This window comes from Pseudophryne corroboree, chromosome 4 (genome assembly GCF_028390025.1).
Source record: "Pseudophryne corroboree isolate aPseCor3 chromosome 4, aPseCor3.hap2, whole genome shotgun sequence".
In the NCBI taxonomy this organism is placed as follows: domain Eukaryota; kingdom Metazoa; phylum Chordata; class Amphibia; order Anura; family Myobatrachidae; genus Pseudophryne; species Pseudophryne corroboree.
Window position 1 is genome coordinate 694,758,091 of NC_086447.1, and position 13,554 is coordinate 694,771,644.

At 45.2% G+C, this 13,554-nt stretch overlaps 1 protein-coding gene across 3 annotated transcripts in view; it reads left to right on the top strand.

Annotated features, from left to right (window-relative positions):
• The window catches only part of VIT (vitrin), a 293,710-nt gene that overhangs the window by 164,031 nt on the left and 116,125 nt on the right, over positions 1–13,554 (top strand). For all 3 annotated transcript variants that reach the window (XM_063917916.1, XM_063917914.1, XM_063917915.1), the window contains exons 3-9: positions 4,919–4,975; positions 6,888–7,044; positions 9,533–9,666; positions 10,715–10,771; positions 11,375–11,584; positions 13,314–13,364; positions 13,478–13,516. In XM_063917916.1, coding sequence (XP_063773986.1) covers positions 4,919–4,975; positions 6,888–7,044; positions 9,533–9,666; positions 10,715–10,771; positions 11,375–11,584; positions 13,314–13,364; positions 13,478–13,516 — 705 coding nt within the window. The remainder of the gene's footprint in view (positions 1–4,918; positions 4,976–6,887; positions 7,045–9,532; positions 9,667–10,714; positions 10,772–11,374; positions 11,585–13,313; positions 13,365–13,477; positions 13,517–13,554) is intronic.

Sequence of the window (13,554 nt, forward strand, 5' to 3'; positions counted from 1 at the left end):
TTCCCTCATCCGTTTCCGTAAACCCCTGGTGACCACCATGTTTGCGCAGTGTACCATTTCAGTAAAGAGGGGAGGCTCCGACGCGACTGCAGCACCCTTGCTCTTGGCCTTCCCATCCTTCTTGTGTATGTGATGCACAATGAGTCTGGTTCATTTACGCGGGCGCCTAGGTGACACAGAAGACCTAGTATCTGAAGAAGAACTGGAAGAACTACTGTCGGAAGAAGAATAAGTAACCAACTCACCAGCTCCAGAAGGACCTCCCGCCTCTTCGGACGTGGCGGCAGGGCCGGACAGCTCCTCTTCAGGGACCCGAGATCCCCCAGCCTCTCCTGCTCCCGAAGGCCCGCTCCGCTGCGTCGACGACCTCCTCTGCGCTGCACCGGAACCTGACTTCGCCAAGTGCGCGGACGACATCCCGGGAGGAGAGACCCCCCTCGATTCATCGACACCTAATGGGGAGACAGAAGTGGGGGGCAGGGGAGGGACAAACCTGGCGGGAGCCGGGAGGGGGTGGGACAGGAAGCAAGGGGAGGGGGGGAAAGAAGAGGAAGCTGGAAAGGGGGAACTGGCGGGGTCACAGGCACTGCGCTCACTGCGCTAGCGGCCATACCGAAGGCGGGAGGCCAGGCTTGTGCGACGTAACCCAGATGCCATGCATAAGGGGCCTGCGCGAATGGCGCCGACCAGTAAGGAGTCTGCGGGAGGGCCCCCGTGGGAAAATCCCCCAGCGTAAGCCCCCGAAAAGGGGGCCAACCCCAGAACCACAGGGGCACGCCAAGATGGCAAAGGGCCCTGCGCATGCAGCAACGGTGCAGGCAAATAAGGGGCAAAAAGGGGGGAAGGGCCTGCGAACTGTGCAAGCTAGACGAGACGGCCGAACTCATTATGGGAACATGGTGGGCCCCCGACCAGGCCGCCGACACATAAGAAGCAGGCAGGAAACCCAAAGGAGCCGCTTGAGGCATGCTGCCCGGCACCGTAAACGAAGCGGACATGGCACTGTGAGCGGACACCACCTGCATTATACCGATCTGGCCAGCAGGCGGCGCATCCGCTCCCCGCCACGGGCTGCCGGACGGCGGCAGCAAGATCTGGGACACCGGGAGTGCATCCGGATGGACCCCAAATGCCTGCCCGTCAGCATCGATCACTGGTGCCTGCAACAGAAATTGCGGGGTTGAAACTAGAGGTACAGCACAGGAGAGCAGGGCACCTGCCTCTCCATCAGCAGTAGTGGGAAGCCCAGTCCCCGCCCCCCCTGCCGCACCCGAGCCCAGGGAGATGGAAGGGATGTCATTCAACAGCCAGGCACCCGCAGGGGAGCTGGCCGGGAAGAACACAGCACTAGCTCTGTGTGCAGCGTCGCCGCGGGACCCGCTAACCGGGTCGCCTAAAATAAACCCCGCCGTGGAGAGAGGCATTGAGTCACGGCAACCCGCGGAGAATACTAACTGCTCTCCGGTGGCCGGCGCACACGGGGGGGGAGACCACCCGCACATGAGGCCGGCGGTAACCAGCCGCAGTGAGCAGGCGTGCGGCCTCGGCAAGGCGGCGGGGGGGTGGGCGCTGACCTACGCGGTCGGGGCATCACAGCAGAGGGAGACGCTAGGGGAGCACAGTCAGAAGGGAACAGTGGGGAATAAGGCAATAAAAGGCAATAAAAGCAGAAAATGTGCAAAACAGGACACAATATGAATAACACCAGTATCCTTACTGCATCCAAAATGGCAAGAGGAAGATGGCTGCCAGGCTTGCCTAGATATATACTCTGTAACACTCCTCCTACCATAAATGCCTGATAGGCCAACAAGGACACATGACCCCAATCACTAAGCTAGCCCTGCCCTTTCCTAACAAAAATAGTCCCAAAAACTTAGGGCGCTTCTGTGGCTTCGGGCTTATGCAGCTCTCTGCCTGCTTAGTCAGACACAGTTGTACAGGTGTACAAATGTCACAAAGTGGGGGGAATTCAAATGTTTGAAAAGTCGGTTGGTTGTCTGTTTTTTCCTATTAGATAGGAAAAAACAGACTCCCAACTGACTTTTCAAACATTTGAATCTTCCCCAGTGAATTGATCAGATGTAGTTTAAACTCACCCTGTTGTGTTTGATATATGCGAATAAGAGGCACATTTTGAGTAAGAAAGACAGCAAATGTATGTGTTTAAAAAAAACAGATTTTTCCCTCTATGCTTACTGTAGAATCTATCAGAAAATAATTAAAACCAAAAGTGATTTTATGAGACTTTGTTGCACAGAAGTAGTTCAACACTTCGGATAAGCTGAAAGTTACAGATATATAGTGGAGTACAAAAGTATTGTCAGTCCCTGGTAAATGCTTTCATTGAATAAGTGCACGGATATGGGCACAATGGGCCTTATGCTGGGTTGGACATATGCCCAGGCTGTTTGTATAGCGTAAAATACACAAATGCATACAGCACACGCCCACAAGCTAAGCCACACGCAGATATTACTGTATGCACAGTTGCATATATCTACACTTGTGCCTGCATGCTGCTGGTGAAGTGGATGGAGTTGGGCGGTCTAATGTGTACTAAGTACAATATGAGAGTGCTTGTGTAACTGAGAACAGATACAGACCCACACTGAGATGTAAGTACACCTGCCAGTATCTATTGTGGAATTGTGGCCTGAGTGCATGTAAATGCACACCGATGATGACGTCAGCACTACCCAGCAGCTTCTGATTTGTTGCAATTTAACCTCTGAAGATTATAGGTGCTTTCCCCTTTAGTCCTGCATACAGTTTTGGATTTTGTGTGCACATTTTAAAAATGTTTTGCTACTTTCATTCTTGTATCTGTGACCTGGTTGTGTGCGTTTGCTTATGTTGGCGTATGTATGACTGACATAAGCCTGGCACAGCGAAGGATGGATCCCTAACTGCATGTGATTCAGCATATGGGTGCAAATACACTATTTTTATGGGTGGCTTTTACTACATAAAGTGCATCAAACATGTGCCCCACTCAGTATCAGGACCAATGTTTTTCTACTTATTGTAATACATCAAAACATATCCTTTGTAACTGATGCAGAGTTAAACACTTGCCCATTTGAAGAGCACATTCTGCATATATTGGCACTGTGCATGCTCAGGAATATGGGTGCACACAAATGTGGCATCTACACTTATGAACAAAGAGGCAGAACCATACTTGCTGACTTTCTGGCTGTCCGCTCTGGGAGGGGCAACCAAGTCGGCACAGCAGGGGAAGTGGCACAGCATATGTGGGCAGTGCTGCTGGGCGTCATGGTGTGTTTGTGTCATCGTGGGTCCGCTCCCCACTATGCTATGCCGAGATTACCAGCAGCGGCAGGGGCTATGATAACACAATTTAACACGAGTATTGTCATTGCCCACCTGGATCGCCCACTAAGTGGGTGGCGCCAGGCGGACAAGGCCAACTGTAGGAAAGGTGAATACTCTTATGGGTGGCCTGGAGCCTCTCGGCAATTCGAGGAGAGTAGACATCAGGGACGTGCGGTGAGCTAAATGGCTCAGAAGGCACTGGCTAGCACCAGAGCCAGATCTACACACAATGTATGAGCCAAAGGGTGCATCTGGACATTATACACAGGTGCAGCAGTATAAACTCCTGGAAATTTGGTGAGTTTTGATCAGAGATGTGCGGAAAATGTAGGCGTCTGCCAAAGACTTTTTACTCCAGAATTTTGACTATAAAAATGATTAGAAAAATGTAAAGGGTATATTCACTCAAATGAGTCTTACTCAGACCTGGACATAACGCCTTTTAGGCATACTTGCCTACTTTAAATGACTCCTCTCCGGGAGAAGCCCGGAGAGGAGATGCTGCAGGGGACTTCGGGGGTGGGGCCAGGCTGTGACATAATCAAGCCCCACCCACATCAGAAAATGCAGCGGGTCTGTGAGAAAGGGGCGGGGCTAAACCCCTTCCCCTCATTTTAACCCCTTCCCCACCCCACGGACCCGCAAATACGGGAGATTATCTCTCCATCCTGCCCGCATTACTAGGGTGCGAGCAGGATGCGGGAGACCTGCCTACTCTTCCGGGGGTGCAGGGGATACTCAAAAAAACAGGAGCCTCCTGCAGCTTCCAGGAGTGTAGGCAAGTATGTTATTAGGAGGTGTATCTTTACACAAAAGAACATGGCAGTTGCAAGTCCTTACTGATTACGATGCAAACCAGGAGCATATGTACTGCACACGGGCATATATACACAGTACATGTAAAAGTACGCCCAATTCACCTCCAACTGTTCATGAGCCCCTTTTCTTCAACAAGATGGTATCTGTATTTTTCAGATTACTTTGTTCATGGGGGGTCATTCCGAGTTGATCGGTCGCTAGCTACTATTAGCAGTCGTGCTAACGCTAAGCCACCGCCCTCTGGGAGTGTATTTTAGCTTAGCAGAAGTGCGAACGAAAGGATCGCAGAGCAGCTACAAAAAAAAATTGTGCAGTTTTAGAGTAGCTTCAGATCTACTCAGCGCTTGCGATCACTTCAGACTGTTCAGTTCCGGATTTGATGTCACAAACATGCGCTGCGTTCGGCCAGCCACACCTGCGTTCTCCCTGGCACGCCTGCGTTTTTTCGACCACTCCCTGAAAACGGTCAGTTGACACCCAGAAACACCCCTTTCCTGTCAATCACTCTGCGGCCAGCAGTGCGACAGAAAAGCTTTGCTAGACCTTGTGTGAAACTACATCGGCCATTGTGAAAGTACGTCGCGCATGCGCATTGCGCCGCATGCGCAGAAGTGCCTTATTTTGCATCATCGCTGCGCAGCGAACATTTTCAGCTAGCGATCAACTCGGAATGACCCCCACAGTCAAGTATCATAATTACTTATTTAAAGACAGAGATATTTTGTATACATAATGAATTGGTGTTTATTTTCTCCCTTAGTTTTGATCCTGGCTTGTACTTCTGTATCTTCCAAGAAGAGTAAAAAGAACAGGCAACGTATGTTTTGTGATCATGGCTAAACTGGTATTGTACATGTAATATATTATACTACGTGTAATGTATTGTTAGCTTTTTTAAACAACTACAGCGCCACCTTATGGTCATAATGATTTAAAACAACATTTTTAACTTTCTTGTCAAACAGTACAGAGTAACTATGCTGTTTGTAAGACGTACTTGTAATTAATAATTAATATTTATTTTTATACATTTTTTGTATAAATACCTACCAAAACAAGTTTATTAGAGTATTTTCTAATTTACTAGCAATGACTTACCTTCCTTACTGCCTGTGAGCTGTGTTACAGCACCCTTACATGACAGTCAGTGTTATTGTAATAATTCTGCTGACTCCCAGCTCTTACCAAAGTTCACCTATATTTAATATTAATCACTGTTCACAATACAAGTCAGATTTGCACTTATTCTTACTGTATCTAATATCTATACCATTGTTTTGAAGTGATCTGATACATACTACAAAACAATTGAATAACAGCAGCATTCATTTTGTCAGCACTGTAAAAGAATGAACGTGCCACTTTTATAGTAGTGGAATATGACAGAGCTTTGTTTACAATGAATTATGCACAGTAAGAAAAAATAATTTTGTATGATGCATTCACAGCTGCGATTTTGTATGCAGCTAATGTGAGAAAATATGCGAACTATGTAGCCACCTGTAAATGTATTGAGACGCCCGTGGATGGCTTTGCAGTTCCAAGCAACTGCGTACAAATAGGCAGCAGTGGTCACAGATCCTTCAGTAACTGATACCCTGAGTTGCGTAGAATAGCCATGGGAACTGAGATGTTGGTGCCATGTTTTGTTCGTACGGGATCACAGTTGTTAGCTGAGACACGCCTCCCCCAAATAGTCCCTAACTGTTAATTACTTTGCGAAGAAATTCACACTGCAAGTGGAATTGTTAAGGTACCTTGGCATGTGTGCAGTGCGAAGAAACCCTCACTGTGAGCAGAATCGATAAGGTACCTTGGTACATGTGCAGTGAGAAGAAACCCTCACTGCGAGTGGAATCGTTAAGGTACCTTTGCTATTTGCTCAGTGCGAACGTGATAAATGAGCAGTCAGTCAATAATTGCTAAACTGTCTAGCAGCGTTTCACTGCAATATTATTAGCAAGTAATGTCAGTGTTATGTTTATTCCTTTGAGTTGAATATAAATGACTGGCATAACCCTTGATTCTGTCTGCAGTAAACCTAAGGTACATGTACCACAGGTTGTGCTGTATAGTAAGATGTATGCTTCCCTGGTCACTCAGTGAGGAACTTCAGCCCTACAGTCAGGGAAAATGGCCGTCCCCTATGCTCCACCTGAAGTCATTTTTTTAAGAATTAGTAGATAATTGCTGGCTTCTATGCTCCAAAAATAATAGTATGTTCATTTCAATTTACATATATGTTTGACACCCGTGGTGTAAGTAAACTTGAAAAAAATATTTAACAGTCCATACTCCTGTACGAGTCCACAGTCCAGCCAAGAACTCTAATAGTGCAGCCAAGAACTCTAGTCATTGATTACAAAAATTGCCATGTTAGTAGCAACTGTATATTTTTTATCTCCAGTTGCCATTATGAGAAGTGATCATAGAATTTTCATGCTCTCAACATATATATACGTTAGAAGACAACGCATTGTGACGGGTTGGGTTCGTGTGACCGGTGGGATCACCATCTGGACACCCACGAGTGGGAATAGTCCCTGTTGGTCGGCATGCCGACCATCGGGCTATTCACTGTTCGGGATCCCGGCGCCGGTAACATATCTGCATCCCATTGTGACAGATGCCAGCATGACTGACCTCAGTCAGCATAGGCTGAGATTGCTAAATGCTGTGCTCCTGAAATGTAGGCATACTATTGTAACCCTTATTGTGTATTTGCACAGATGCGCCACACATTGACTGTGACATCAAAGCAGGGAAGGTAGTCAACCCGGAATTCCTTGCAAAATGTCCTGCTGGCTGCCAAGATGGGAAACATCGTGTTTATGGCACAGACATATACGCCTCCTTCTCCAGCATCTGCGTGGCTGCAATCCACAGGTCTGCAGGTTTGAATGTATGATTAGTCATTTTTCTGTCCACGTGGTCAGCAATATAAACCTTTCTTCTATTTAAGAAAGGGAACAAATCTGCATGATATACAGTATATTGTCAGATCTGCTATGGAACATCACACAGAAAGTCTTTGCATTTGTCTGTCTATTTACTCAACTGGGGTCACATTACCAATGAAGAATACTGAGAGTATTGCTCTACTGGGGTCTGTGTGGTTTGTGGGCAGTGTAAATTCAGCAATTTTGAACATTTAGGGCCAAATTCCTCATTCATAGCTAGATATGTGAGTCCAAACCAATGGTCCTGATAATAGTACAAGTAGAATTCTTTAAATAGCAATTCCAGAAATGTGGTCGCCAATGACAATATTTGTGCCTTGTATAGTCTATCTTGCTATTCGCACAATTGCTGTCACAAATTGGACACAGTGGTCTAATTCTGAATCAGCTCCACGTTTGTGCTATTCTGAGTGTCCCACTATTTTCTATTTCTCTCTATCCATGAAATTGGCATTCCTGAGTGGCATCTGAGCAGCAACATATCAAGGGTGACACCTAAGAGCCATCTAATGGGAGTGTCATGGAAGTGTTGGGGGCATGTAACCAGAGTTACGTCCTAATCCAAATTTGTGTGTATAACAAAGGGACATCTGTTTCAGATAGATCTCTTGCACCCAGCATGGTATAGGTGTAAGTGCTGAAACCTATGCTGCCAGTTCTGGCTGCAGACGGAAAAACAGTAGCGGTAGGGCTACATGTGTGAATTCGATATTTGCCTTAGCATATGGTTCCTAATCTGCCTGCGTCAGCTGTTTAGACTTGCACCCACTTTACATGTGACTCAGGATCATGCCCACTCAAGATTTCTAATTGGGAGGTCCCAAATGCTTTATTTTTAGAAAGAGTATGGCCAGCGCATGAAGAGGGCATAATTAGAACTTAGCAAGCTATATAGTCTTCCTCATACAAAGCTCAGTGTATGCACTACTTCATATATAATAAGGATGTAGTTACTATCCCGGTGGTCGGGATCCTGGCAGTCAGAATACCGATGCTGGGATCCTGACCACTGTGAATGCCGACAGCTGCGCCAAGGCTATTCCCACTCCACGACACCCATAGAGTGGGAATAAAACCTGTGGGGAATGCAGCGAGCCACCAAGACCACAGTGAGCCCACAAGGGGCTTTTTAGCGATCGCCCTGTTGCCGGCACACTGGCAGACGGAAACCTGGGGTCGTATTCTGACCTCCAGGATCCTGACCACCGGGATTCCATTCCCAAACCATATATTAGAACCAGTAGGAGACAGAACTGAGATTTCTAAGCACATGTTCTGCCACCTCATGTTATTAAGACCAGGGCCAGCTCTACCATTAGGCAGCTGCCTAGGGTGCCAGGACCTAGGGGACGCCACTGAGTCTGCCTATCACATAATTAAGAATGTCTCTGAAAGAAAAATCCTTGTTGTACTTAATGCAAGTGGTGGCTGTGGAACTTATAAGTCACTCTTTCATCTGAAGGGCTGAGAAGTGGCTATTGGTGGTGGTTGGAGGCAGTACTGTAGGTTTAAGTTTTGCTGCCAAGAAACCTTGCACCAGGCCTGATTAAGACACCTGTCTCTTCTTGCTGAGAGCTGCTTTCTGATCTCTCTGATACAGTGTACTGATTGAGTGCCCAGATCCACACACAGCAGACTCTGTAAGAGAAGCTGCTGCTTCTGGGCACGTGCACCAGCTATGTTCCTTTCCCTTATTGTGGCAACAGCTATACTAAAACCGTATTGTAAACAACTGCTATTATGGTCGTGATGGAATGCGCTCAGCATTTCAGCTATAGGGTTGCCAGCGGTCATGCGACCGATGCCGGAATCCCGACACCACTCAGGAGACCGGCGCTAGTCACCGGCAGCCAACATCCCGAAGGTGAGTATCAGTGATCAGGGATATCTTTAGGGCCCAAGAGGTGAGGGTTAGGCACTAGGGGGGGTGAGGGTTAGGCACTAGGGGGGGTTAGGCCCTAGGGATGTTGTTAGACCAAGCTGCCACCTCCCCACCCCCCAAAGTTAGCCCTAGCTGACACCCCCTGGAGGGTTAGCCATTGCCACCCCCCTCCCAAGGTTTAGAGTAGGGTACAGGGTAGGTAGAAATACTTACTCCCCCCCACCCCCACCACCCAATTGGGATCTTCAGTGTCGGGATGCTGCTGTCTGTCATGTGACCGCCAGCATCCCAACCACCGGGATTTCATATGTATTACATCTTGATTCAAGCCTCTGGCAATATAGGCTAAGGTGGTTAGATCTCTGCAGTCCGTTTTATGCTTTATCATAAGATTATAATGAATTGCTGTTAAACTTGCATTCAAGGTTAGATGGGAAGGGGGAGGGGGGGATTAGGAGTAACATACAATATTTGGTATTTGTACTTTATATATCAGTTGAAGTTGACAATAATGTAAATATTTCTTTGCCAGTGGTGCAATTGACAATTCAGGAGGAAAGATTCTTGTGCGGAAGGTTGCTGGTCAGGCTAGCTACAAGGGAAGTTTCTCCAATGGTGTGCGGTCGCTGTCCCTTCCACGCTGGAAAGAGTCCTTTGTTGTAGCAGGTATTTGCCAACAAATTAGTCATATATACATGTTTCACAACACAAATCAAACAATAAAACAAAATCTGTTGTTTTACCAAATTCTGTTCTGTGGTTGTGTTTTGCCATTGTATTATTATCGTTACAGAAAATTACACTTTCCTCTTTCTAAAACTCATTAAGTAAGAAAACACTTTGGTAGCTTTGGTATTGCTCACTACTAGTCAATTATTTAGTGTTTCTCCAGGCTATTTGCAGAATTTAAATTAATGAATTTAAATATACACATTGGACGTCATTTATCAGGCATTAAGTGGCTCACATGCTGCATTAAGCTACATGTTTGCCTTTTAGTGAAAATATTAGCATGGTTTTCAGTGTATGGGCTGATGCAGAACAACACAAATCATGTAATAGTTGCAGCTTTGTGAGCAGTTGCACCTTTTTTAGTGAATGCATTTTACTCCTCTGATCTGGAGCCCAATTATTATTAATACTAAGAAGTAGGGAATGCTGGATAGAAACAACCTTTTATACTCCATATACAACTTTAGGGACCCACTCAATTATACGCAGCATTGGCCGATTCTGGACCAGTACAATATGGCTATCACCATTGCACATTTTTCCTGGAACCCGTAGAGGTGCACAGGAAACTGTATGACGTTTTGCCTACCTTATTAGGCAAATATCGGCCTTATTCGTAGTTGTACACAAACCCAATGTTTACGCAGTTGAGCCATTATCGGCCGACTGCACATGCGTCTAAGTTGGTACGATGGTCTTGCAATGACAGTCGCAGAGAGGATTTATTTGCAAAGTGATAATGGGTAGACGTGTCACAACCATTTTCGGGGAGTGTCTCAGCTTGCGCCTGCAATTCTGAACGCAGTAACAGTGGCTCTAGTCTCACTTCCTTGCATCTTTGTACGCAGCCGCTGGGACTGGCAAAGTCACCGGTGGGTGAGTTGGCCCCTTAGTTTTAGGAAAAGCTAACAGAATGTATTAATGATATTAGGAATTATAGAATGATTTGTTTAATAGACTTGTTTTTGGTGTTTGTACCCAGAAGGTAAAGGGAAGAAAGGTGTCTCCTATCCGACTGTTCTTGAATACGTTGAAGTAGGTAAGTTAATTAAAAAAAATATTTATTTCAAATTGGTATACAATAGTGAGCTCTTTATGTTTGCACATACATGTTTGTATAGTGTTAAAGGCCTTATAACAGTAATGAACATTTATATTTAGTTAGGCAAAATCATTATGTATTCTTTTTATATTTTAATAAATCAGTTACTTTCTTTCAGTCTTGCGATATTCCATTATGTTTGCAAAAGTGAAATCCTTGAAATTATTTTAAATGTATTGAAACTCATGGTCACAGTAATTTTTGACTCAGTGATGAAATGCTATGTTTAGGGGTAACCAATGTTTGTCTTCTATTAATAAAGGAAGCGGTACTCAAAAAAAAAAATTATAACAGTAGGTACCATTGAGCACTATCACCATAAAAATAATGGGAATAACCCAGATCAAGGTGCAGAAACCAACAAAAATAATATAATGTCTTTATATCTTATGATGTTATCTATAACTATGTGCATTGCATAAATCCACGTGGCCTATATAGCAGTTTCAATAGTCAGAAGCAAAGAGGTACAAAGCTAAACACATGGACCCTAAATTTTCAACTTAAATCAAGTAACAACAATGGCATTGTCTCATCCAGAAACTGTACATAGAGAAGTTCGGCCCCCAATTGTATCCACAACAATTCAGACGACAGTTGCGACCACCACCCCTCCCACCACTACACCTGAACCTACAACACGACCCACCACAACGCCAAAGCCTACAACCACCACGACTATCACCACCACCACCATTACAACTACTACAGCTAGGACAAGACCACCCCTGGTACGGGCAAGAGATTCAGGTTAGTATGTTGGGATAAAATCATGAAAGGATTACTTCTATGGCAGTATGAAATGTCTTATTGACAATAATGTTTGGATTTAAATAAGATTTGTGGTAAAATATCATACAGTAAAGCCTACACCACTCGATACAGGATTGTTGTATAAGTCTTAGCTTCTGTAACTGTCATGTCCTGTTGGGATTTTCTACACCTGCATTAGACATGTTGCAATTCTGATGGTTGATACAAGAGTGCAACAATCAAATCCAAGTGTAAATGGTTAAACAAGGGACCTTTAGGCAGAGCGGCCCTGACCAGTTTGGTGTTTTAGGCAAGATTTTGTCTGTTGCCCCCCTCCCCCACAATGTGGGAGTGTGTGCCCATGAAAAAGGAGCATGGCCTTGCAGAATGGGCATGGTCCAAAGGAAGGCCGATGCCTTGTGGTGCTGTGCTCCCCTTCCCCCATTGTGTTGTGCTCCCCATCTCACACAGCCTCGTTCCCACTTGTGTCTCTACAGCCCCAGAACATTGTTAAAATAGTGCACACTTAAATAATATCTCAAACAACATGAATGAATCCCTGCTGACTCCGGCCCCAGCCCACACAAGTATCTCTCCAGCCACCAAACTTACCTTCTTTGATGTGTACTGGCCGCCTGCTGTTGTTTTCTGGCTGCCCGCCACTGTGACTCCTTCTGTTCTGCCTCTCTTAGCGGTGCTGTGTGACAACATGACATTGTGCACGCTGCACTACAATGAACAAAAAAAAAAACACTTTATTGTACCAGGCGCTGCCAGTGCAATAAAGTTATGACGGCTACAGTGGCTACTGCAATAAATCTACGGCCCAAAATTGCTAATTAGATTTAAATGTCCAGCCTGCCCAGATGCACCTAGACTTTTAATTTACCTATACTGCCTATAATTAGGGCCGGCTCTGCCTATAGGGGTCAATTCAAATAGGGTAAAAGGGGACAAGTTGCCCATTCTCGCACTAGACTCATTGATTTTTGTATGCAGCCCTGTGGGAAAGAGAACAAAAAAGTTCTCCAGTTTCTTGATATCCAAAGAATACCTTAGCTTTATTATAGACTCTTTTGCATATGAGGAGAAGCTACATACGTCCCACTCTGCTCTCCCGTGTGAACACTGCCCTACCCCCCGTAGCGGCTCCAGTGGCAGCACCGCCCACCAGTACCGTGACAACAATTACATACTACGTCTAGTGCAAAATACTGCTGTGAAATACTAAAATTCCAGGATAGACAAATGTTTTCTGATGAAATAGGCCTCATTATCATCTGAGTTACCGCTGATATTTACAAATATGTTTTTATTTTTATATATTTCTCTTTTATATCATTCTGCAAAGTCAGTTTTGTTAACTTATGCTAGAGAAAGATTTTATGCATGCAGGCCAATCTAGCACCAGCGATAGCGATGCGCTGGGCTGCGCATCGCTATCGCTGTTAGGGCTACACACGGAGCGATCCTGCTGAAAATCTAAGCAATCTAGTCAGATTGCTTAGATTATCGCTCCGTGTGTACTCATAATTAGGCCTATTGGTATTTTAAGTAGCACATTAAAGCTTTCTGTACAGCACTTTGCATGGGGGGTCATTCGTAAAATAAATGTTCATTAGTTCAGAGATGTATAATTATGTCCCTGTGTTTGTCAGAAATTAAAATATTTTATTTTGTTAGAAATATTTGCCATTTATATTTTGGCATTTTGTTTTCAACTTAGCTGCAAGTAACATCCACCCAGCATATACATCGGTTGTTGCGGCGTCTTCAAGTAAGTTATTGGGGAAGATTATTTTTGTACTTTTCAGACCATTTATATAATGAAATCCATCTGTTCATGTTTTACACAGTTCAGCATTGTACTTACATACATTATTGTTGCAGGGCAAGCAGTGCCCGCTGTACCAAGAGTGCCAAGTCAAGGTATGCCACATATTCTTTCTCTGACATCCTAAGTGGAT